The sequence below is a fragment of the Vicugna pacos genome, chromosome 2 (genome assembly GCF_048564905.1).
Source record: "Vicugna pacos chromosome 2, VicPac4, whole genome shotgun sequence".
Taxonomy (NCBI): Eukaryota; Metazoa; Chordata; class Mammalia; order Artiodactyla; family Camelidae; genus Vicugna; species Vicugna pacos.
Window position 1 is genome coordinate 17771813 of NC_132988.1, and position 24854 is coordinate 17796666.

At 41.9% G+C, this 24854-nt stretch overlaps 1 protein-coding gene and 1 long non-coding RNA gene across 4 annotated transcripts in view; one reads left to right on the forward strand and one right to left on the reverse strand.

The window, feature by feature from the left end:
• Positions 1-24854, forward strand: part of SLC10A7 (solute carrier family 10 member 7) — a 221543-nt gene that overhangs the window by 154087 nt on the left and 42602 nt on the right. For 2 of the 3 annotated variants that reach the window (XM_006209928.4, XM_031692479.2), the window contains 2 exons: positions 9723-9758; positions 23487-23570. In XM_006209928.4, coding sequence (XP_006209990.1) covers positions 9723-9758; positions 23487-23570 — 120 coding nt within the window. Of the gene's footprint in view, positions 1-9722; positions 9759-17333; positions 17508-23486; positions 23571-24854 lie in introns of those variants that run through there. The other variant, XM_072976117.1, reaches the window with a different exon arrangement.
• On the reverse strand, positions 20197-20623 carry LOC140699974 (uncharacterized). Its single transcript, XR_012078190.1, has 2 exons — positions 20528-20623; positions 20197-20383 (listed from the first exon to the last, which is right to left on the reverse strand). It is a non-coding gene; the product is annotated as an uncharacterized lncRNA (long non-coding RNA).

Below are 24854 nucleotides of genomic sequence, written 5' to 3' on the forward strand. Positions count from 1 at the left end.
AGAAATAGTGTCTCCCTCTGGAGTAAACGGCAGATTTGCTTACCGCCCATTGTAAAAGATTTGGGTTCCCTAAACTTAGTATTCCTTTGCTGTAACGCAGTCCACCATAGGTGCAGGCATCCACCTGAGCCCATCTGCACCAGGGCAAGGGGAACGTATGGTGACATTACACTTGGCCGCTTGCCGTGCTGTGTGTGAATGGTACAGTCCTCTGGCTCTGACCCGGGAGTCTTGTGTCTGCTTCCAGTATCCAGGAAGCTGTGGCAGGCTAACTTGTTATCTTCAAGTATGGTCAAATCTCAGCCTCTTCACAGTTTTAGGCACCCTCTCCCATAAGTCACAGCCCAGGATTCCAGTCACTGACTTTCCCCTTTCTCTGAACCCATCTTCCCCTCATTTTAGTAGAACTCTTCACCTTCTGCTTAATATAGGAAATAGACATTCTTCAAGTTTCTAGCATCAAGCATACAAGTCTATAGCTAATCTATCCTTTTCTCTCCTTTTACAATGAAGATGTCAGCCCCACTCTTTCCTGAAGTTAAACCTTCCAGCTGTGCCCTGGAACTCCTTCCCTGCTGCCTTCTTAGGTGTCTTCTCTCTACTAAATCTCCATCCCCCTGCCCCCTTCCATCCCCCTGCCCCCTTTTGGTTCTTTCTATGAATTTTGGAAATCCTCAAGTTTCTCCTTTCAAAAACAAAGCAAACAGCGAACTTCCTTTACCTCATATTCACTCCCCTCGAGTTAAAGCTCTATTTCTCTCCTCTCCACTCCAGCCAGACTTCTTGACAGAGTTGACCCCTCCCTTCCTTTCTCCCCTTCCTTCTCAGCCCTCAGTCTACTCCAGTTTAATTTCTGTGCTAGTCATCTTACTGAAATTGTTTTCTTCTCGGCCTCCTCTGAGTTTCAGTATATATTCTATATTCCTTAACTTCTAATTTTCTCTATAACAGTAAATCACCAACCATAAGCTGAGGGCTCACTCATCTGTAGCCACTGTCCACGCTATTCCAAGCCTAAGTCCCGTATGTCCAGCTACTTACAGTATCTCTAATTGGAGGCCCTGTAAACACCTCAAACTCAGCATCTTCCCTAAGAAAAAATTAATCTGTACATCCCAATTCTACCCTGGCTCAGTAATTGAATCTATAGTCTACCTAACTGGTCAAAAATCCCTTAATTCAGAAGACTAAGAAACCATCTTTTCTTGTGACAATTCGCAACTTTATCAACAAAAAACCCATCTATGTATACAACACATACTTTGGTCCTACATCAAGCCAAACTTCTCTGGCCTTGCTTTCTTTTTTGAACTTCCTTCCAAACTTTAGTGTCTAATGATTTATCCTCAAAATGTGACTTTAGTGACAGAGAAGTTCACTTAAAATTGTTTTATAAGTTTTATATTTATACTTATAAATTTTTGTCACCACCCCCAATATTTAATCTGCCAGTCTGCATTTCAAATTCTTCTTGAATGTGTTATGTCTTTCTAATTTGATCACTAAGTTCTATCTCCTTAGCCCAGATCAACTCCTCTCTGGGTTACAGAACAACCTCCTAGTTGGTCTCTCTTTAATTTTTCACCACTTTAATCTTCTCTGAACTACACCCAGAGTGGCTATATATACATATAATCTATATTTATGTCTATATATCCCTCCATTTTGGTCTGTAAAAAAAGTCTCAGTCTTTTGAGAAAAAGATGGTAGAGGCATCTCTTAACAGAAGCATTGAAGTTACAGAGGGACAGGGCAGAAGTGCTTTCTTTAATGGGAACTCCTTATGGGCATGGACCATAACATAAATTAAAGATCAGATATATACATATCACATCAGAGACTTGGCTTGAAAAACCAAGAATCACTCTAAGTGCATTAGTGAGGATAAACAGTGCTCAACAGCAGTTGTAGGAGAAGAAAAACAGGAACGAAAGAACAAAGATCTTCCAAGATATTCTTCAAAGACAACCCCAAGGACTTCACAGAAACTATTTCCCAGAGTTTTATGTAACAGTCCACTTCAAAATGACCAAAGTTTTATGTGCTTAGGAGACTTTGAAATCCTTTTCCCCTTGGCACCCATGATGTCTGACATACAGTTAGCACTCAATAAATGTTTGTTTAGTTAAATGGATGCCACTGAGACAAGCCAGCAGCTATTCCTGCAAGTCCTCACAGGGTGACATTGCTTTATGAGGTCACCACATTCTAGGAATAGATCCTTAGCTTTGTAGGTCCAGAAACTCAGCCGTCATTAGCGCACCCCAATGTGGTTGTGTTCTAGAAGACTAGTGTCAACTGGCGAGTGCCTTCTCTTCTTACCAGAAATGCTACATGGAAAACAAAATTATTATTCAGCCTTTTCTTGGCAAGCACGGGCTCAGACCAGAGGGAATTAACTGAATGTTTTCAATGGCCGGTGTTATCAAGCTCAAAGGGTCTGATGCAACTGTCTGTACTGTGCACTGTGCTTGGTAAACCAACCCAGAATACTTGTATCAGCTGCTAGGACACCCCCTTCCCCTGACAGAGCTCTGAACATACTGAGAAATGCTTAATTTGGGCATGTTAAGGCACTTAACTCCTTGAAGGCCCAGTTTTGTTTTGTTTTGTTTTGTTTTTATTGAAGTATAGTTGATTTATAATGTTGTGTTTGTTTCTGGTGTACAGCCTGGTGATTCAGTTATACATATATATTATTTTTCATGTCCTTTTTCACTACAGGTTATTACAAGCTATTAAATATAGTTCCCTGTGCTATGCAGTAGGACCTTGTTGTTTATCTTTCTTATATATAGCAGTTTGTGTCTGCTAATCCCAAACTCCTAATTTAGTCGTCCCCTTGCTTTCCCCTTTGGTAACTATAAATTTGTTTCTATGTCTGTGAGTCTATTTCTGTTTTGTAAATAAGTTCATTTGTATCATTTTTTTTAGATTCCGCATATAGTGATATCATATGACATTTGTCTTTCTCTGACCTACTTCACTTAGCATGATAATTTCTAGGTTCATCCATGTTACTGCAAATGGCATTATTTCATTTTTATGGCTGAGTAGTATTCCATTATATATATATACATATATATATATGTATACACACACACACACACACACACACACACACACACAACTTCTTTATCTGTTCCTCTGCCAATGGACATTTAGTTTGCTTCCATGTCTTGGCTATTGAAAATAGTGCTGCTCTGAACATTGGGGTGCATGTATCTTTTCATAGGAGAGTTTTCTCTGGATTTATGTGTGAAGGCCCAGTTTTAAAGAGGAAAGTATAGGCAGAGGTGGGGGAAGGGGCCCTTACCCACCACTCAACCACTGTTTTCTTTCCAGCTGACGTCCCCTAGACTACTAATGCCTCTTTCCTTCTTCTATAAAGTTTACTCAGCTGTATATTTTGACATCCATGTTTATAAAGTCGTATTCTCTGGAGACCATATACCCTGACCATTTTGCTTAAACTTCCCCATACCACCCCTTTATAATTTATTGCTTAGAATGTGTTGGCCAATGTCACTCATTACATGTTGGTTTAATGTAATTTCATTCTTGAGGAATAAAGTTTCCTCCTACTTTTTAAGATATCATTAGATATTGACCACAGAACAAAATGTGAAGACAATTTGTGAGTTTTAGTTGGCATCCATCTTTTAAAAAAAAAAGATAATCTTTACATTAATATAAATACAAGGTTGAGAGTAAAGAAGTTGTCAAAGCATAATTTTCAAAAGTTGATAACACACTTTCTTACAAATATAGAATAGACACATGCCAAACATGTATTTAACCGAATAATGAAGGAACCAGACAGATGGTAAAGTTGGCTTCAAGGAAATGATAGAAACAGAGGTTATGTAGTCCATCAGAAAAACATATTGAAGTAAGTTTGCTGCATTAGAGATAAAACTTGCTAATTCCCACAGGATAATAAAACCATAAACTTTATGGTTGTTTTATTTCTACTAGATAGAAATTATTTCCATTTCTACTGGACAAAATTTTGAAAGTTAGCATGTAATTTCACAGTCTGGGCCCTAATCACTGGTAAGAAGAAATCAAACAAAGGTACCTCCCTCGAGGTAATTAAATAATCCTTGGATTGGCCCATTAAACAAGGCTCCAGGGTGACACTGAAAGGACATGTGGTCCTCTTTTGGCCCTATTTCCAAGTTTTGGCAATTTTTATTAAGCAAGTGCTGTGGACTCTTCAATTCATTTGGATGCGATTATGTCTAAATGAAGGCTCAGAACTGCCCCCTCCCCACCAGGAGGAACAGTGGGAGGACCTGAGGGCTTTCAGTCGGGACAGGACTCATAGGGGGACCCAATTGCTCACTTCAGCATTACTCTTAGACTATGGCCCTGAGGAAGTAGTTGAAGAGCGCAGAGATTTTATGCACATCATTCAAAAGCAGTCGCTAAGAGGCCATCCCAAGAAAGGAGGGGTGAGCTGTGCCCTAAGCTGCTCCAAGGGGAAGACAGGGCAGCAGTGGAAGTGGTTTGGGCTCAGTATAGGAACGAGCTCCCTCGTTGTGAAAGGGCTTCAGCCAGGCCACTGTGAGCCTTGAGAGCAAGAACAGTGGTCTCCCTGTAGGTTCTCTGGCAAAGGTGCAGCCATCACAGCTGCAAACCAGGAGCAAGTAAGGGAGACAGACCGAGGAGGGTCGCACTTCAGATGAGGACTGGACCAGTCCCATTTACGAGTCCAGTTGGACCAGTCTCGTCTAAGATCCCTTGCAAAACTGAAATTCTGTTCTTCTATGAAAATTGAGTTCTTGCCCTTTAATTAAAAAATAAAAAGCACCTTTTCCAGGGCCCAACATTTTATATCCTGGCAACAGAAGCCTATGTTAGTTTTAGTATCTGTGTGATCACAATAGTGATTGCAGCAAAGCCTTTTGATCATTTTTTTCTATTTAAAAAAAATGATAATTCACTTCGGTTTTGCCTTTTTTTATAAGTCCTCCTCCCAAGAGAAGTGCATTCACAGTTTTGTTGTTTTTGTTGTTATTTGGAGAGCTTCTGGTTTGTATTTTAGTGCGACTGAACCTCGGTGTCTCAGATTTGACACTTTTTTTCTATCTCCACTAAAGTCATTGAAATATATTCACATCAGAGGTGTAAATGGATTTTCTGAAGGTTTTTAAGAGACAGTCAAAGCCAGTCACTTTGTGACTTGACTTCAGGTGTTGCAGTCAGAAAGCTTAACACACCATCTCAATTGCAAGGATGCTAAAACTATGTCTTGACCTTGAATCTTCAAGGAGGTGGGTAACACCTTTTGCTAGATGTGCTCATCCACCACCTCTTTGGGGCTTTTTCTTTTTTTTTTTCCTTTTTAAATTTTTTCACCACCTCTCTGGTTTTATCCATTTGTATAAGATTTACTTGAGAAAGAGAAAGGAGAAGGAATCACATTGAACCTTCTGTATTCTTGAGAGAAAATAACATATTTGACTTTCCGGCTTCCAATGACTGTTGTAGGTACAGTTGAAATTTTTAGTTTACCCTTCTTACCAGTAAAAAAAAAAAAAGAAAACCTGACCGAAAAAAAAAAAAAGTGTATCAACCATGTCACACACAGTCTTCTATCTCAATTTGTTTCATGTCATCAAAAAGACATACTGAGTTTGAAGCTCCTCTCAAGTTTATTCTTAAAACATAAACCTGGAGAAATCATGTAAGACTGTAAAGATTTTATTCACACCATTCAAGCTCACAGGCTCTGGAGTCATGGAGACAGAGGCTGAATTCCTGGCATTGCCTTTTCCTACTTCATGCAGTGTTTCCGAGACTCAGTTTCCTTCCTGAGTAGATGGGGACAGTATTAGTACCTACCACAGAGGGTTGTTGTGAGGATTCTGTGAGATAACATACATAAAGTCCTTAGCGCATCATCTGATATAAATATTCCGTAAGTAGGGGAGGGTATAGCTCAAGTGGTAGAGCACATGCTTGTTAGCATGCATGAGGTCCTGGGTTCAATCACTAGTACGTCCATTTAAAAAAGTAAATAAATATATTAACCTAATTACCTCCCCCCTAAAAAAAAAAAGAAACTAAAAAAAAAAATACTCCATAAGTATTAGCTATTCTTATTCTAATAATACATAGAACGACTTCACCAAAACTTAATTCTGGTGCCATTAATCTTGTCAGGATTAATGGTACCATGGCTGACCCATTTCATAATACAACTTAAAAGCAGATTTCAGCATTATATAACAATTCTTTTTTTTTTTTAGATTCCATGTATAAATAAGATCATAGAGTATCTGCCTTTGTCTGTCTGACTTATGTCACTTAGCATGATACCCTCTAGGTCCAAACATGCTGTCATAAATGGCAAGATTTCGTTCTTTTTTTTTTTTTCTTTTCTTTTTGAGGAAGGTACTGGGAATTGAACCCAGGACCTTGTGTATGCTAAGCATGTGCTCTACTACTGAGCTATACCCTCCCCTCTATAACAATTCGTTCTTAGTTGATGAACTTAACAGCCATTCTTGAGAAAATATGGGAGGAATGTTGAATCTAGAATTAGAAGACACATCCTGTCCACTAGGAAACATTTAATATCTTTTTTTTTAACATTTTTTATTGATTTATAATCATTTTACAATGTTGTGTCAAATTCCAGTGTTCAGCACAATTTTTCAGTCATTCATGGACATATACACACTCATTGTCACATTTTTTTCTCTGTGATTTATCATAACATTTTGTGTATATTTCCCTGTGTTATACAGTGTAATCTTGTTTATCTATTCTACAATTTTGAAATCCCAGTCTATCCCTTCCCACCCTCTACCCCCCTGGTAACCACAAGTCTGTATTCTCTGTCCATGAGTCTATTTCTGTCCTGTATTTATGCTTTGTTTTTGTTTTTGTTTTTTAGATTCCACATATGAGCGACCTCATATGGTATTTTTCTTTCTCTTTCTGGCTTACTTCACTTAGAATGACATTCTCTAGGAGCATCCATGTTGCTGCAAATGGCATTATGTTGTCGGTTTTTATGGCTGAGTAGTATTCCATTGTATAAATATACCACCTCTTCTTTATCCAGTCACCTGTTGATGGACATTTAGGCTGGGAAACATTTAATATCTTATGAACAAGTATCAGTAGTCCTTGTAAGAGCTGTTTTGTGTTGGTGACCAGACACTTGAGATATTCAAGCAGGAAAACCTACAGATAATGGTGCTCTGCCTTCCAGAATAAGATCATCTCTAAGTTATCAACTGGAGGCCAAGATCGTACTAATCCCTACCTACATGACCAGAGCAGAACTCTGTGGGAATCTGTACTGGTTGTTAGTCTGCTACCCAGGGACCAGGGCTGTCGTGGCATCAGTTTAGGCTTTGGAGTTGGGTATAACAGGCTGTAGTCCAGGCTTTGCCATTTATTTGCTGTGTGACTTTGGGCTGGTTGCTTGGCTTTTCTGAACCTCGGGTTCCTCATTCATAAAGTAGGCTATTATGTAACCCAGCTCCCTCAATAGAGGAGGGTCAAATTTTTTAATATGCATAAAAATACTGAAGCAAAATACCACTAATAGTACTAGTATTATTACTAATTATTACTCATATTGGTGCTGTTGCACTGTTGCAAAGGAAAATGAAATGGGCACCAGGAAGAACACAAGTCCTCATGTCCCACATGACACCCATGTGGCTTCCACTCCTCTGATATAAGACACACGTTCCCAGAGTGGTGACAACGCTCAGCCTTCTTCCGGGCTGAAAATTCTCATCCTGTCACAGATATCGTACTTTGCTTCTCAGACGTGTTATTAGTTCTATCGATATTCCATAATTAACACTAATGCAAGTTTCCATGTTCTTTTACCTGAATTTGGGTGAACTGATAGATAACAAAGGTAAAACTCACTACGTTATGGGCAAAGGCACATCCATTCTCCATATGCTAAATTATCTACTAACCATTATACCCTCACTTTAAGTTCTTTAATAGTTTACTACTGAAAGGACCAGCTCCAAGTTCCCCTTCCTGGCTTACAAGACTTTTGATGACCTGCTCTCTGAATCCTCCACTTCATACTTTTCTTCCTGTCCTGTTCAACTTTTTATACAAATGCCCTGCCCTCTTCCTCAAATATCCTCACCCCCTGTCTGCGAGATCAGTTTTCATGATTTCTTCTGATTAATTGGAACCGTGCCTGGCATGTAAGTGGCTGTTCGATAAACATTTAAACAAATTGACTTGAAATCGGATGGATCCCACATAGCCTGAAACAGCCAGATATTTCCATTTCCACACGGCCTTGCAAAGTTCAGAGTTCCTCCTGGAGTCCGAGTAGATTCCATGTCATTGAAGGATAGTAGCTCTTCAAAATTATTTTGGCATTTTGCACATGGAGCGCTCCTCAGTGGTGCTGATGAGAACTTGCTTCGCAGGCACCAGTGGAGTTGGTAAGCCACAATCCATGTTTTAATAAACGGACTGTAAAATATATCACTTAAATTAAAATGTTGTATTCCCTATTGACAATTGCAAAAGTTTGCACAATAAAGAAGTGTTTATTCTATTATTTAACAAGAGAACGAGTCTGTGTGGATATTCACATGTGTATATGCCTAAGAAAGTTATGGTAGCAATGTTCATGTAAGGTAAACATCCCCTCTGGGCCGCATCCGAAAGAATTTAGTTACTAATGACAAAAGGGCTTCCATATGTTAATACCAAAAGGACTTTTTCCCAGGAGTAATGGAGTGGTCCCAGACCTGGATCCTGGGCACGGTATGGCCTCTGTCTGTCTGTCTGTCTGTCTCTGTCTTGTCTCTCTCTCACACGCGCACACACACACGCAGACGCTTCGGAATTTTCAAGTTCCAAGTAGAATCCATTAATAAAAATATGAAATGCTTTTTCTTATATAAATCATAATGAAGTGTTGAGAGATAAAGGGACAACTAAGAGGGACGAATAATCAGCTGCGGCTCAAAAACTGAAACCTATCACGTCAACTCCCAACTCAAACACCTCGTTTCAAAGATTTACCTTCAAGAAACCTAAAAGCTTGTATCCTGCCTCATCACAACAGCCTCAGACTGTTCCCTGTCATTGAAGAAAACAAATCTTTTGCTCCTTTCTGCCTAGGGGAGGCAGAGGGACGGAGGTGGTCCTGTGTGGCTGAATTAGATGAAAGGCTTGCCTTCCACCACCGAGACATGGAGTCTAATCAAGTGAAATGAGTTTTGAGATCCCAGCTCATTTCCTCGGGGAGATCAGTTCACATTACAAAGTCACGGCATCTCATTCATCACAGCTGACGTGGTCTTTGCTCAGGAGGGGACCCCAACTGGGACGAAACCACCTGTCTTCTCTTGAAAAGGGGCACTTTATCCAAGTTAGAGTTGAAAGCCTTGGAGTGAGAAAGCTTGCCAGCTTCCACCCCAGTGATACATATGCAACGTGGAAGGGAACTTAGGTTGAAAAAAGGGAAGTCGAGTTTAAGGAAGATTGGTGGTTGTACTTTTAATGATGCCAGATACGAACAGTCATCCTGGAGATGCTAAGGCTCACGGTCGGGAGAGACGAGACTGGGGCTCCCTCTTCTTTAGCTCCTAGATTTTGTCAAACAGAAATGAGCAGGATAAGCGTTTCCATGCATCAGAGTTTAAAACGGCAAAGAAAGTGTCCTGCTTTCCAGGCAGATAAATGATCATCATCTCTTTTCTTTCTTCCAGGGCATCGTTGTCACACCCCTGCTACTGCTGCTGTTTGTGAGTATTTTGATGTTGTTTTTAATATCTTTTATTAAAAGCCATCCACCACCCGTTAGGAAAGGTCATTAGAGTAAAATTGAAGTTGGAATCCTTTGGCACCACTTTGCATCACATTTTGAGCTGTTCTTTCAGTTCAAAACTGTACCAAGTCGTAACATGCAGACGCAAAGCATCTCCGCGGTCTCATGACCCGAGGGCAGCAACAGAACCCAGTTTTCAGGCCTCTGACTCCTGGGCTAAATCATTAATTATGACAAGTGAATGACCTGTGACCTAGGTCACAAATGTGCTGCAGTATTTTCTCATTAGTAAAACTGAAGTGATTGCTAGTGACCCAGTGTTTGATAGAGCCTTGGACCAGGGGACCAGACGAAGCTTAGTTTTCAGTGCTGGTACTGACAGTAACTGGCTTTCTCACTTGGAGGGAATGCTGCCGTAACTTTTTCATCTGTAGAATGGGAAGCAATAACACCTCCCCCCGTCTGTCTCCCAGGGATGATGAAATGTGCTTTAGAAATAAAAAACACAAGCTACTGGTAAACTAAGCAAAAACAGTTCTAAAAATAAGAAATGCTAATTAACCGTCTTATTTCTTTTGGCACCCAGCGTATGAGAAATTAGATGAAAGATGATAATAGAAATTAATGTCATCTCATGCTGAGAAAAGCATATGTAATCGTGAATGATACCTAAAATATTTTATGAGCTGTGCATTTTTCATACACACATCTCCCAAATACAAATCACTCCACTCATCACTGAAATGGAGTGGGGATGTGTTTCTGGGAGTGAAATGTGGCTGTTTGACTAGCACTATTTGTCAGTGAATTAAAACTATGGGGAGAATTTATTTAATTATAGTGTAATTACCCAAGTTGGAATTCAATTAGAGTAACAGAGTGAGGGACTTCATTTCCTACAAGCTGTGAAGGAAGTGGAGAGGGAGAGATCCCCTACTAAACAGTTGGATTTTGCATCTTTCATGAAAGACATTACCTTCCAGTAGTAAACTTCAGCCTTACCATCCCTTCTGAAATGCTAGGTCCAGTCCACAAAGTAAGAAGAGTCAAATTGTCAGATCCCTTCCCACAGCAGAACAAACCTCATTAATTTAGACTTGCCAGTTCAGAATTTACAGGGAATCAAAATGAGATGGAAGTGAATATTGGTTTGCATTCGTTTGGAAGAAAAGGCTTGATGTGTGCCTGCCTGGTCACTAGATGTGAGGAACTGGGATCGTCCCTCAGGGTTTTCTCCAGGACCCGGCATCATCACTCCCCAGGAGCACCCTCAGCAGACAAAGGATGCAGGCCAGCCTGGGCCCCCCCGGAAGTGAGTCAGAGAACGAGTGTAGAGCTCAGTATACAGTCAGTGTCCAGTAAATGGCTCTGTGGCCTAGATTTTCCGCATTGCAGAAGAGTGACATCTCTTACTCCTGTGACTCTTGGAAGATGGTCAGGGGAGAAGTCACAGCCACAGCTAGGGGGCTGAGACCTAGGTAGCACTTTGGAGTATCTCACGGTCTGGAATCTCCGGGACACTGTTTCAGCTTGGAACTAAAGAACTAGACGAGCACCCTCCTCCCGCTCCTTCCCGTCTCCGTGCCGTAACATTTTCCCGCGGGTTAAGATCATAGCATCACACTATTGCAAGTTTGTCCCCGGTCTTAGACCCACAGACGTGTGAGCTTTAGTTGGTTCCACATTTTGGAATAGTCAAGCTACAGAAATAGTGAAAGAGACCCCAACCTCAACTTGAAAGTTAGATGCTTCCCTTTGAGCTAACTGGGCTGTCCCAGTGGGTTCAGTGGTATCAGCGCACAACATCAATCAATAATTCTACATTGCATGACCGTAAATCACATGCACAGTGTATAACACTTTTTGTCTGTTTAGGTTGTGCATTTTACAAACAACAGGCATTGCTTCAACACTGGGGTGACCAGGCTTTATGTACTGAGTAGGACAAAAACCTGAGCAACTTTAGGAGTTGTTAAGTTCTCCTTGATTATGTTTTCGCAGTGAAGTGGCAAGTAAGGTCAGGGGTGGAGGACAAGAAAAGGCAAGGAGGTGTTGGAGATTTGCTAAGGGAGGAGACGACGTGGAAGAGTCGTGTGGGAGAGTGAATGGAGTGGCCAGATGCAGTGGGATGGTCCCGCGGCACCAAGGACCGTCCTCAGAGTCTTTACACTTGGCGCTGGCTCAGCCTATGTTGCCCTCCATCCCCAGATATCCACATGGCTCCCTCCTTCAGTTTCACCAAGTCTCTGGTCAAATGTCATTTTAGGAGAGACACCTTTCCTCACTACCTCATATGAAATGATATGTTCCATCACTGTCTCCCCACCTACCATGCTTAACTGTTCCTCTTAGCATTTGTGATCTCGTGGCATCTTAATCATTGGTTAATTTATTTATTGTCTGTCTTCGCTAACTAGAGCAAAGCATCACAAGGTAGCAGAGACTTTCTGTTTGGGTCACTGCTGTAACCCCTCTGCTCAAAATAATGCCTGGCCCTGGAGGTCACTCAAAAGCGCTTTTGAATGGATGCTTGGGAAAGGAAAACTCTGTGCTCACACCAGATGGGTGGGTCTTCCACACCAAGCGATTCTCCAGTGCTCTGCAGGTACCAGCTGGGTACTCTGCAGTTAAATTCCTCTTGACACTAGCTACCAGAGTTACCGAAGCCCCTACAGATGAAGGGCTCAGTCCCACAAGGCTGCCCCTCACTTCGGGTGCCAGCAGGAAGCAGCGGGTTCTCACGTCAGTCCGACTTAGCTACAAATCAGGGATTCCCGCAACCCACTCCTCAATGTTAGTAATTTGCTGTCACTGCTCACAGAACCCAATGAAGCACGCTGTTGACTATTACTGATTGATTATAAAGGATACAAATAAACAGCCAGGTGAAGAGGTACGTAGGGCGAGGTCCAGAGGGTCGCAAGTGCAGGAGCTCCTGTCCCGTGGAGTTGGGTGCACCGCCCTCCCTGCACGTGGATGCAGCCACCAACCCAGGAGCTCTCTAAACCCTCTGAGCCAGGCTCAGAGGACAGACCGGGGACAGACTCAAATATAACAAAAGACGCTCTTATCACCCCATCACTCGGGAAGTTACGAGGGTTTTAGAAGCTGTGTACTAGGAATTGGGGATGAAGACCAAACACCGTATCACAACATCACAGTTGGACGGGTAGATGGGCGCCTCTGTTCAGAGCTGGGTGAGGGCTACTTTTAAAGCTAGTGTTTCCTTGTTTTATGCTCTACCTGCAGCAGCACAGTCCTTACTGTAAAGCCATTTTGGAGGGACTGACTTCCCCTGCCTCATGGCTGTTGTAGAGATGCAGCAGGGTACCGGGAGCAGGCGCCCCGTGTTGGCTCAGTCTGCAGCCAGTATCTGCTGTGAACGGTGGATTTTCCTTACCCCTTCTCAGCCTCAGTCTTTACCTCTGTAAAGTGAGAATTATGATAAGATGGAGAGAGTTCTGTTGTGAGCTGTAAAAAAGAACCATCGAGTCCCTAGTTATTTAAATTTGACCCTTTATAAAAGAAAATAGGAAATAATCCCAAGAACATTAAGGTTCTGGAAAAGCACTTCCCTGAAATGCAGCAGCAGCCCAGCGAGTCCAGGCCTGAATGAGGGGCTGAGTCTTACAACTTTCTGATTCTATAATCATACAGCCTCTATAATCTTATAATCTTGTGTGTTCATGGACCCAGTGTTTACCATGGCTGACAGTGAGCGCAGCGAAACTTCCTAAAAGGTCACCAGTCACACCCAAGACTTAAAGTGCTTCCACCTGTATCACCTCAGTCTTCTTGATAACATCCCTCTGATACTGGCAGGGGCTGAAATCTCTGTTTTGTCAGTGGATGCGTATCCATCTACGAAGTTCCAATCTGTAAGAATAAATCAAGGCCCTGTCTAGCTAAAAACTGCACTTACAAGTTCATTACTTGGAATTCCATATGAATTTTCTTTATGAAACAGTGTCCCCGTGCTAAGCACCCACTGGACTTTGTTCTGCCAGGCCAGGAACCATGCATATCTTATTCATTAACTTATCTCTGATGCCAGGTATTCAATAAATATTTGTTAGATGGAGAATAGAAAGATGGGTAAGGAATGATTAGAATGATTCAAATGACAAATTAGTGGTTCGAAGGTTAGGATCTCAACCTGATTCATAAAATCTTAATTTGTACTTGCTATAAAAAATAATTTACATTTTTCTCAATAAGACTAAACAAAACATCCATTCTTCTATTAGATGTTTGAATGCCTCCTGTGCACTCTGACTATGACAAAGATCAATCTGACTTCGATTCTTCCCTCAAAGAATTTATGATTTAATAGAGAAAATAGAATATATTCACAGATCATGAAAATCCAAGGTAGAGATTGTATGAACAGTATCCTAATATTTCAAAGGAGATTGCTAAAATACAAAACATTTTATTTAATCGAAAATGTGGCGTTTTTTAACAATAAATTTTTTTACTGAAAGAAAACTGAATTTGAGGAGAAAGAGAAGTTAGATGGAAACTTCTCGTGTGTCTCAAGGGATCTCCTTATTTCAGGTGTTTTCGCAGGCATGGTTCTGATTCTCGGCTATGTTTAACATCACTTCAAATTTGCAAATATTTCCTTTCCTTTGATGTGGTTTATCACGGGCACTATGTTTACCAGCCATTGTTATAGTTTTTACTCAGCAGCAAATATAGAGATGACTGAAGGAGAGAGATTTAAAAACTTGAAACCTAGTGCAGGGTGGTATTTAAGATGAAGAGGCCATGGTGCTGAGTTAAGCACTTAGGCTGCGAGGTGGGGTTTTAAGTCCCGGTGAACAGTGCTGGACCACCCATCGGGCGGTGTGAAGCCCCTCCTTCTGTGGACTCCTGTCCCCTCGAGTCTGCTTCGCAGCTCCCTCACACCTCCTTCCAGGCACATCTTGGCTACTCTGAGGAATGACAGGAAGCACCGTCTCTGTTTCTCTCTTACTCCCTCTGAAGTTAAGACAAGAAGGTCAGGGATAATAGAACAGGTCAGTCTAATTCTATGCAACTCCGATCTAAGGAAACCAGACATCGGATGGTGTTGTCATGGCCTCAAGCTCCATAATTCTGTAGACACCAGTTTAGTTAAGTAAGTTCATGTTTGGCAGAGGAAGGTCAATAGCACTTGGACCCTGTGCCTTTAGAAGGACAGATCAAGCCCTCACTTCCATCCCAGCCACAAAAGTCAGTTGAACCTCAAGACCTCTGGAAACACACAGGGTGGAAACTTGGACCACTAGAAAGTCATGTCCTCAGAGTCACAGATCAGACCATCCTCACATGTGGGGATGATACCTTAGGATGTTTAATAAACATCCACCAACATGCTTACCCCTTCAGTAACATATAAGCCCCTCTTAATAAGTGGGAGCACCCCCAGTTCTGCTGTTAATATCAATTGACTTTGTATGACTTGATTTCTTAGAAACCTGGCCCTCATCAAGCAGGTATTTAAAAGCCATGGTGACCATTGGACACACATACACGCTCACGCACACACGCAAACGTGTACAGACCCTCCTGTGCATGCCCGCCAGGCCCTGTTTCTAGGCTCACTGTATGTTCCACTGATCTGTCTCTTCTGTTACTTTCCACTTCAGCCTTTTTTTTGGGGTGGAGGAGGTGATCAGGTTTTATTTATTTTTAGAGGAGGCACTGGGGATTGAACCCAGGACCTTGTGCATGCTAGGCATGTGCTCTACCACTTGAGCTATTTCCTCTCGACACTTCAGCCATTCTTAAATCCAATAGACTTGAATTCTCACAGCCCTGTATAAGAAACTCTGTTTTTCCAGAAGGGGAGTAGGGGGGTGGTGGGGAAAGGTAGAATAATTTTACTGCGTAGCTATGAGTGCTTTATACATAACCCCATGTGAGCAACATGAGTGCCTTCAGGGGTAGGTATTCTCCTCCCTCACACGAGAAAACAGGTTCAAAGAGGTTTTGTAAGTCTTGAGCCTGCACGACCAGGCCAGGACACAAGACACGTTCAGGCAGGGTCTGCCTCCCCAGGTGTGTTCTTTCCAGGTTGTGCTTCCAGAGATGCCTCCCAGGAGACACGTGATTTCAGGACATGTTATCAGCACTCAGGTACTACTTCCTGGACATGGGTATTCTAGGTGACATAGGAAAGACAAAACAGAATAAGGTATAATTATTGCCTTGGAAGAAACTTAAGCTATGGATAAACAAGAATAAAGACTATGTAAAAATTTAGAGGAAAAATTAACTACTAAACTATGTGATTCAGGCTGAATTTCCTAGGAACTCATAGAAGAGTGAGGGTCAGGGTCAAGGAGAGCCATCATCAGTGGCAGCTGTCAAGGCTACGGTCATCACTAGCTTCTCTAGTAACTGACTAACCTGTGATGGAAGATGCTTCAACTCCGACCCCATCAGTATAAACAAAAACAATGAATATAGCCATTTGTGTCCTGTACAAGACTCTGGTGATTTTTTTGTAGTACGTTCCCAATAACGGTTGCATAACTGATGGTCACACACGTGTGCGACATATACAATGATAATAAAACATAAAGCACTTGAAGAGAAACTGTCCATGTGGTCACCCGAGTAGCTCCATACTGAGCTGGGTTCTCCACCTCGTACCCAGCAAGTGTAGACGGATCTCCTCCTCTCGAGCGTGAGAGCGGCTCATCTTCTGACTGAGTGTGTAAATCACACAGAGATGGTTCCAAGCAGGGAGAATATTGTGATGCAAAATAATCCACGGTGTCTTTTCTAAGGGCTGGTACCAGGGCTCCCCCAGACCCAGTTGAACCATAATTTGAGAAGAGGAGCACCTGGTAAGCCATTTTCATATGCTCTAGAAGACATTTATAAACTGCCTCCCACTTCAAGGACCACTGACGCAGAGAGGCCAGCTCCACTGCTGATATGGGACTCTGCACACTTATCTGAAGGGAGGTGGTGGTGGTACAGGGCGAGCTCCGGCGTAGCACTGACTTAGCCAGGCTTTTCCCTGCCCCTCGGTTCCCCCTCCAACTCCAGCGGCTGCCCCCCGGCCAGTGATGAACTAGCCGGAGTGAGAAGGACACGGCTTCCTTACGCCACCCTTGCTTGCCAGTCCCTCCGGAGGAGGGGCTTAAAGCTTTGTCTGCTTTAGGGATCATTAGCAACAGCAGGCTCTGTGGTTCCTGAACCCAGCTCAGGACTGACAAGACAAAATCCTTTGGCCACGGAGTTAGGGGCAAAATGTGTTTCTAGCTGCATCTGAGGACCTCTGTCTCCAGCCCGCCCTGTCCTGGAAGCCCGTCTCCCCAGGGCTTTCCCCTTTGGGTGATGATAAGCTGTTGGACAGTTTCTTTGGCACATTTTACTGAAATTTCTGTGTGGTTTGAATAACCAGAACTTATGATTGGACATAGTTTCCATCAGTTCCTGGAAGGTAATCTTTTCATCTTACATTTTAAATGAGCATATAACAAAAAGAAACGTGTTACATACTTTCTTATCTTTGAAAAGTCACTTAAAGCCTATTTTGTCCTTTATTTCTCAGGGAAGGAAAAATACCATGCATCTGGAGAGAAAAAGGATCACTTCCTCCAGGAAGTGTATACTTGCGATGTCGTGACCCAGCTTAGGTTGACACATGCAGCTGAATCAATATGGCTTTTTAACAACCATGTTCTTAATTTTGATAAAAATGACAGCCATTTTTGTATTGAGCCCATCAGCTGGCATCCGTTTAAGTCGTTGATTTTGTGTAAGTAATCGGTTTAGTTCGCATGCATCCCTGCGATCAGGGGCAGCAGAAGTGAAAGAAGGACTGAACTGTCCCTTTGGGGGAAAGATGGAAATCTAGAAGAGTCACTCTGCCTTCCCCTGTGGGCACACCTTGTCTTTGTGACAGGAAAGGGACAGGCGTTTATGGGTGTGTCTGTGTGTGGGGAGGAGAAAGTTAGATCCAATAGTAAACAGGTCCTTTTCTTGCGTCCCTTCCTTGGGGTTGGGCTCTGTGGGCAACGCGGGGAGACGGGAACTGGGCAGGAAGCGAACACATCCTGCTCTGTGTCAGAAGTGTCTTCCTGACTTCCTCGCAAAAGAGATTTCACATCCCTGATTCTACAGCATAAACTGTAAACAGCTATTCTTATTTTTCCCTGAATGTGGTGCTAATGAAAGCAAAGACCGATCATCAAGGGTGAATTATTTAATACAACAATGTTTTAATAGCCGAGAAGAGGCGCAAGTAGTAGTGATGCCTGTGGCTAATGGATTTCCCTGGTAGGAGATAAAAGGCTGATTACACAGCCGAGCAAGTGAGGACGCGGTGCGTTAATGACGGTTTACAGGTCAGCTCGCTTACAGAACTGATTTACAACACACCATCTGTTTTGTAACTGCGGGTTGATAACTAGGACTTCTATGATTTTAGCCAGTGTCTCTTCATCAAGAATTTACTTGTTTTTCTGAGTCAGGTTAGTTTAACCCCATAATATTTCACTGACTGGACCCCCGGATTCCTTCCAAATCAAATCGTGTCTAAGTTGAATGGATTGATAGCAGCCAGTCTTGCTTCGACTCAGCCTGTCTCTGCCAGGTTCGAGAATTAAGTCCTGATGCCTCAAAGCAGCCCTTGTATGTATTGGATTAACTTCTTTCTGATGCATCTACCCTGATCCCAGTTATATACCATCCTTGAGAGAGTTGAGAAAATAGCCATTCAAGTCATTTTCCATGTCCTGTGGTTCAAATCCAGAAACCTATTTGAAAAAGGCTACACCATCATCCACTGCTTATCAAGTTCCCCCTTTTCCTCTCTTTTTGTTTCTGTCTGCTCTCTGGCTCCCCAGCTCCATGCAGCACCTCCCACCCACCCACCCACACACACACACACAGACACTCCCTCTTTCTCTCACGTGGACAAGCTAAGGGGAGCCCAGCTTTGGCCCCCACTCTGGCCACCTTCCCCGTTTCACTGCTCTGTATCTTCTGTAATTAACGTGCAGTCGAATGTGAGGATTAAGTGTGAGGGCTGTGGAGCGATCCTTCTGGGTTGAGATCCTGGCTTCTGTCACTTTCTAGGTACAGAGCCCACATCCAAGTTGTTTAACTGTCCTGTGCCACCATTTCCTCAGATGAAAATGGGGGTACTCATGAGACCTACCTCGAGTCACTGTGCTAAATTATTCAACACGTGATGCGTTTAGAACAGTGCACGATGAATGTTACCATACTTGTCATTACAGGAGGCCGTTGGGTGAGGGGCCAGGCTGCTGGTCCTTTCTGGAGGCTGTGCATGAAGCCGGGCTTTGTAACTTACCTGAAGTCGGAAGCCTGGAAAGGAAAACATTGTCAAGCCCCTCTTTCTACCTGCGTGTTGCAATCGTTCATCGGTTGGACACATTTTTGAGCATCTACTATGTACTAACTTAGCGGTTCTCAAGTGTGAACCCCAGCTCAGCAGCAGCGTCACTCGGGGGTTGTTAGAAATGCAAATTCTCACCATCCTCCCCTCATCCTTCCCCCCAGGTATTCCAAATCGAAAACTCTGATGGTGGGGCCTTGGAATAGGTGTTTTAACAAGCCCTCCAGATGCTTCTGGTGTGATAATGTTTGAGAACCACTGCCCTACATGTAAAACAGTCACTCTCTGGACGCCTGGAATATAAACATAAAAATACCCGTGTCCCTGACCTTCAGAAACATACTCTACTGGGAGAGACAAACGCGTAAATAAGAAAAACCAAGGATTCTGAGTAGAACAGTGGAAACACAGAGCCACAAAAGGGGGGGTGGCCAAGTGTGCATTTTGAGAGGAAGGTTTGAAAATAATTTCTAAAGAAGTGATGCTTGAACTAATTCTTAGATAAAGACTAGAACTTTCCCAGTTATAAGTGGGGGAAAGACATTCCATACAAAGGAGCACGTGTGCACTTGGTGATGGGTGAACCTGTAATACAGACCTCAGATTTTAAAAGGCAGCTCCTGGAGAGGAGGGGTTTGGTATTTTGTTCACTGTTGGATCCCCAGGGCCTAGAACATGACCCTGGCTCACAGGGGGCACCAGTAATTATTTGAGTGATTGAACAAAGGTCTTAAATTCCTGCATATTTCATTTTCATGGAAAACATTTCTTCTCAGCGTATGAAAACAAATCAATGTAACAAACCAATGCCTGGATTGTTTTTCTCACATTCGGTATGTTAAAGCACGGGTTGGCAGCGTGAGAGATGTGACCTTTATATCTGCCAGGTAGCGCAGGGAAGCCCAGAGCACTTGCTTGACACAGATTTATCTTGAACCTGCAACTTTATCCAAACGTGCCAATTATTGATGCTTCTTATAAAGATACTGCTCTCTGAAATAGAAACCATGTCAGGTTCCTCATTAAAATGGGAAGAACCAAATAGCCCAGGCAGCGTATTTCCTTCTGCTTTAGTTAAAATCAACTCTGCATACAAAGTGATTGGGTCTAATTTCCCAGTCATGCTCTCACACGCAGATGCTCACTCTTCTTTCTTCTGGATGCCAGGGCATACTTCAGAGCGTCAGGAACTTCCCCAAGGGGACGTCTGCATCTTCACACTGACCACAGCGACAGGTCTGGTGGCCGATTCAAAAGGAAGGACGTATGCCAAATTAGAGCCCAGTAGTGAGGTTTCCTTCCTTTCAGCACCACTTCTAAGGGAGCCACCCTTCGGGACTTCCGCCGCCCCCAGCATCCTCCCCCCAGCATCCCCGGTGTACCTAGTCTGGCTTCATGTGCCCAATTAATTACATCTCTGGCTAGCTTGCTCTGGCCTCTGATCTGACAAAGCCTCAAAGGAGGGCTGCTCTGTCCTGTGTTCCTAATCAAGTGGGTCAGAGGTCATGGGTGTTCTAGAGGACAAAGGGATCTTGGAGATCGTGGACAATGCCCTCCCCTCCCCCTCCCCCCATAGCCCTTTCCACTGTCTTCTGGGAACTTACAAACACTGAACATACAAGTGATCTATTATGTCATGGATCTAGAAAGTAAAACACTTAATATTCTTAAAACCAAAGTTTAAATGGGTTTTCTTTTACTTCTCCTTTAGATTGAATTGGGGTTAAAAAGAACCCCCAAAGTGTACTTAATACATGAAATCGTTTTAACTTTTCTCTCCGTTTGGTCTGAGTTTACTGCTCTGCAAGCCCCTCAGTGGTAGGAGAACTGTTACCACAGAGCGGATTTGCTTGCGTGTGTTTGAGAAGCACAGCAAATTTCACGTAATAACCCAGGTATTAGAAGTGTTCATTACAAGCCGCTTCTCTCTGGACCTTAGTTTTCAATCTTTAAAAAGAGCAAATGGACAAGTTTCTTCTAGGGTTAGAATTCTATCAGTTTAAGGTCTTCCCCTCAAGAGCAGCATTAAGGAGCTAAGATGGGGATGGAGGAGAACGAAGGGAGGGAACATGCATTACCACGTTCCCGCTGCTGATTACACACGTGCGCATGCGCGGGAGCCTCCCCCACCCCCACGTTGTTCTTGGCATCAATGGATGGATGCTCTTTGTTTCTAAGTGCACCTTAGATGAGTTGTGTTGCTACTGATAAACAGCGAAAAAAACAATACCAACTGATTTTGTAATGCTACATGATAATAAGAGATTTTTAGATATACTTAAGTTTTGTGGGTTTTGTTTTGTTTTGTTTTACCTTTAGAAAAAACAAAGATACACTTTTGGATAAGAGTTTGTCACTTTTTTAGCACCCCATGTTTACAAATCACTTCGTTTGTTCATTCTGCACAGCTTTATGCATCTGCGAACATATTCTCTGTGCCAGTTCCTGGGATAAGCACTGGGCTGATAGAGGGGAATATAGCTCCATATGGTTATTCATGAAAACATTTGAAAATCACATTAAATAACTTGATAAAGTTGAGGTAGAAAGAGGAACAGAGATAGGTGAGATCACCCATGAAATTCCAGGCGAGAACTGAGCCTTTTTACTTGAAGGTTACCACCCTGAGTCCTACTGCCCGTCTCCAGACATTGTGAGCCTTAGGGACAGAGCATTGAGCTGAATGGTTTTGAACTTGAAAACTTTGTACTTTAAAGTTTATTTTTCTATTTATCCAGTGCCTCAATTTCTTTGCAAACAATATTTTTCCTTATTTCAATGTTTGCCCTGAAGCATCCTTAGGGTTAATATTTGTGAAGAAAATATATTTGTAAATACCTTGCTCTAGGTGTTTACCAAAGACATAGTTGCTCTAAAATGGCGTATGATTATTAGCTTTTAATAGTTTGACTTTGCGTAAAAAGGAACAGCCAAAAGCCATGTAACATGTAACACACCACAAATCCTATGTGTTTCACTCTTTCTGCTTGTCTTTATTTCTTTAGTTTATATTGGTTATGGAGGAAAAGACTAGAGTCTACCCTTTTTATGGGTTAAACTGAGAGCCAGTGGTCAGTGTTGAAGGCAGTATTAAGTGAATGCGGGCACATTCGTGGCATTTTGATTGCATATAGATTGGGGCCGAGGATGAGGGACAGAGTTTTATAAAATACACCAGGGTGTAGAAAAGATTTTGCTAAGCTAGTTTATGCAGAAATCAGAAATCAGTGAAAACGCTGATCCCACATCATTTCATTCTGAACTATGAACCTCATTTATCTAAATATTTGGTATGTTTTATTTAACATTCTCTTCCCTCCATCATAACTATCTCAACATCTTTCACAAAAATTACTTTCCAGAAGGTATTTCCAAGTTTAACGAAACTGGAAACTAAATGAAAATGGAGGTTAAGCCTGCAAGGGAAGGGTGAGAGTAAGTTCCAAGGGCCAGGAAGATCATCGCTGATAGTTTGGGAGGACCTGGTTGCAAAAGGGACTCACGGAAGAGATAAACATCTTTGAAACTGGCTATTGTTTGTTCAGAAAGGAGGTTTTGTAAAAACACTGGAAAGTTAATAGGAAGATAGCAATTCGTGGCAGTTTAAGTTAATGTGAGTGTGTGTGACAGTGTTCACAGGCGAACACTACCTTGTGCTGCTGGCAATAGAATCTTTATGAAGTTGAGACTGCAGTCATTAGCAAAGAAAGAACCAAGAAATGAGGACGGAGTGAAAGTAGGAATTATGAACAGCGTTAAGACATGCACACTTAGGAGAGGTCTACTGAAATGTTAAGTTGAAAAATAAGCTATGTTTCAGGATTTCCCATTTCCTAGATTTTGTGTAAGAATAAATTTTAAAGGATATGAGACTCATGGCCTTTGTTTTGGAGGAGTAGGAAAATTAGAAACTATTTCACTTATATAAATAAAAATATCTTGATAAGAAAATAATGAGACATGTTTGTTTTAGGTATCCACACACAGGTGAATTGAAATCTCGGAAATTGATTATAGATGGAAGATCATGCCACATGAGTAGAGACAGTATAAACACAGAATGACCTTACAATTCTGAAATGTATTTAATAATAGATGATTTAAGTTAATTGTAAAACACTAGTTATTTTCCTTCAGACTTAGTCTCCTAATAAAAATTATATGTTAAACTGCTCAGTCTGTTTTGTGTTAAGTTTAGAAAATTAAAAGTAAGTTCACTTGACCTTTGTATATAGCTACCAACTTTTTGGTGCCTAGGAGAGAATTCCTTTATCACATATGTAGTTAACAGCATTATTGATACCTGATTTACAATAATTCTAACTCCTTCTTGTTTTACAGCTTGGCTCATCCTCTTCTGTGCCTTTTACGTCCATTTTTTCTCAGCTTTTTATGACTGTTGTGGTTCCTCTCATTATTGGACAGGTAAGTTCTCCAACTCTCTCTCCTCTTTTCTTTATAGATCAAATTGTGAATTCTTATGTGAGGGCAGGACAATTGAGGGAAAAGCCAGTCAGAGGAAGAAACCGTTCAGTGAAAATCTGAGACTGTGATCACAATATTCTCAATCACAATATTCTCATCTTTTTATTTTTTTTAAATAAATATCACTCTGCTTTGCAGATGGCTATTAATAGGGACACTTACACAGAATCTATTTGTTAGACTTTATTTTAATTGATGATCCCCTCTTTGTAGGTCTGTAGCTAGCTTGAAGCCGTCTATCAAGTCATTACCTTACTCTGTGACTTCTGATAAGGTCTCGGCATTTACGGTCATTTTGGGGAACAAGCACCTGCTTTTGGCTGGCTTCTTCTTAGACTCCTCTGAGAGCAGTGCTCGTATTTGTGATCCTGTAACTGACAAAACAAACACTTACTTCTATTAGCTCTTAAAATTAGCTCTTAGAAAATTTCGTTGCCTCTGTCATTCTTATTGAATTCATCTAACAGAAGAAATTCTAAACTTCTTTTAACAGGTTAATAACGAGCATGTAACTCAATTATAAGCATACGAATTTGAAAATAAGGTTGTTGTTGTTGTTTTAATCACAGGGAGCCACAGTAACAGATCACGGGATTTAATGCTCTGCTGGAAGGAGTCTTAGGAAGGCAGTGTATTAGCATGGCTAAGAGCACAGATACTGGATTAAGACCAATCAGACTCTAGTTCTTATTTCTACCTTTTATTTGCTCTGTGACCTTGGGCGAGTCATTTAATCTCACTAAGTCATTAGACACTTAGCTTTGTCTAAGCTAGTCAGGTTCATAATTCATCTAATTGTATAATAACAGGACCTATCGTAAAAGGTTGTGAGGAGCAAATGAAATATGATGCATATAAAGTTTTTGGCATCCTAGAGCCTGATGCAGGTAAGTGCCTATAACATCTGTCATCGTCTTCAAATTCCCTGTAGATACGAAACAGGAAGCAACTCTTTGAAGTATTAACTATAAAAAAAAGGTGTCTGTATAGACATGTAATATTTACATGCTGTCTTAGATTCTCTGGGAAATCAAGTCTGAGACAGAGGTTTCCTTCATGGAAAGTTTATTGGGGAAGAACCCTTGGGATCAACAGCTCTGGGACAGTGAGAAAAGTAGGGCAGGGATGAGGAAGGAGTTGAATTCTGGTGCATTCCCAGCAAGGCCTCTAGCTAGACCAACCCTCAGAGTTGTCCTGCCTAAAACACAGGTGCCTGGCTTTTTT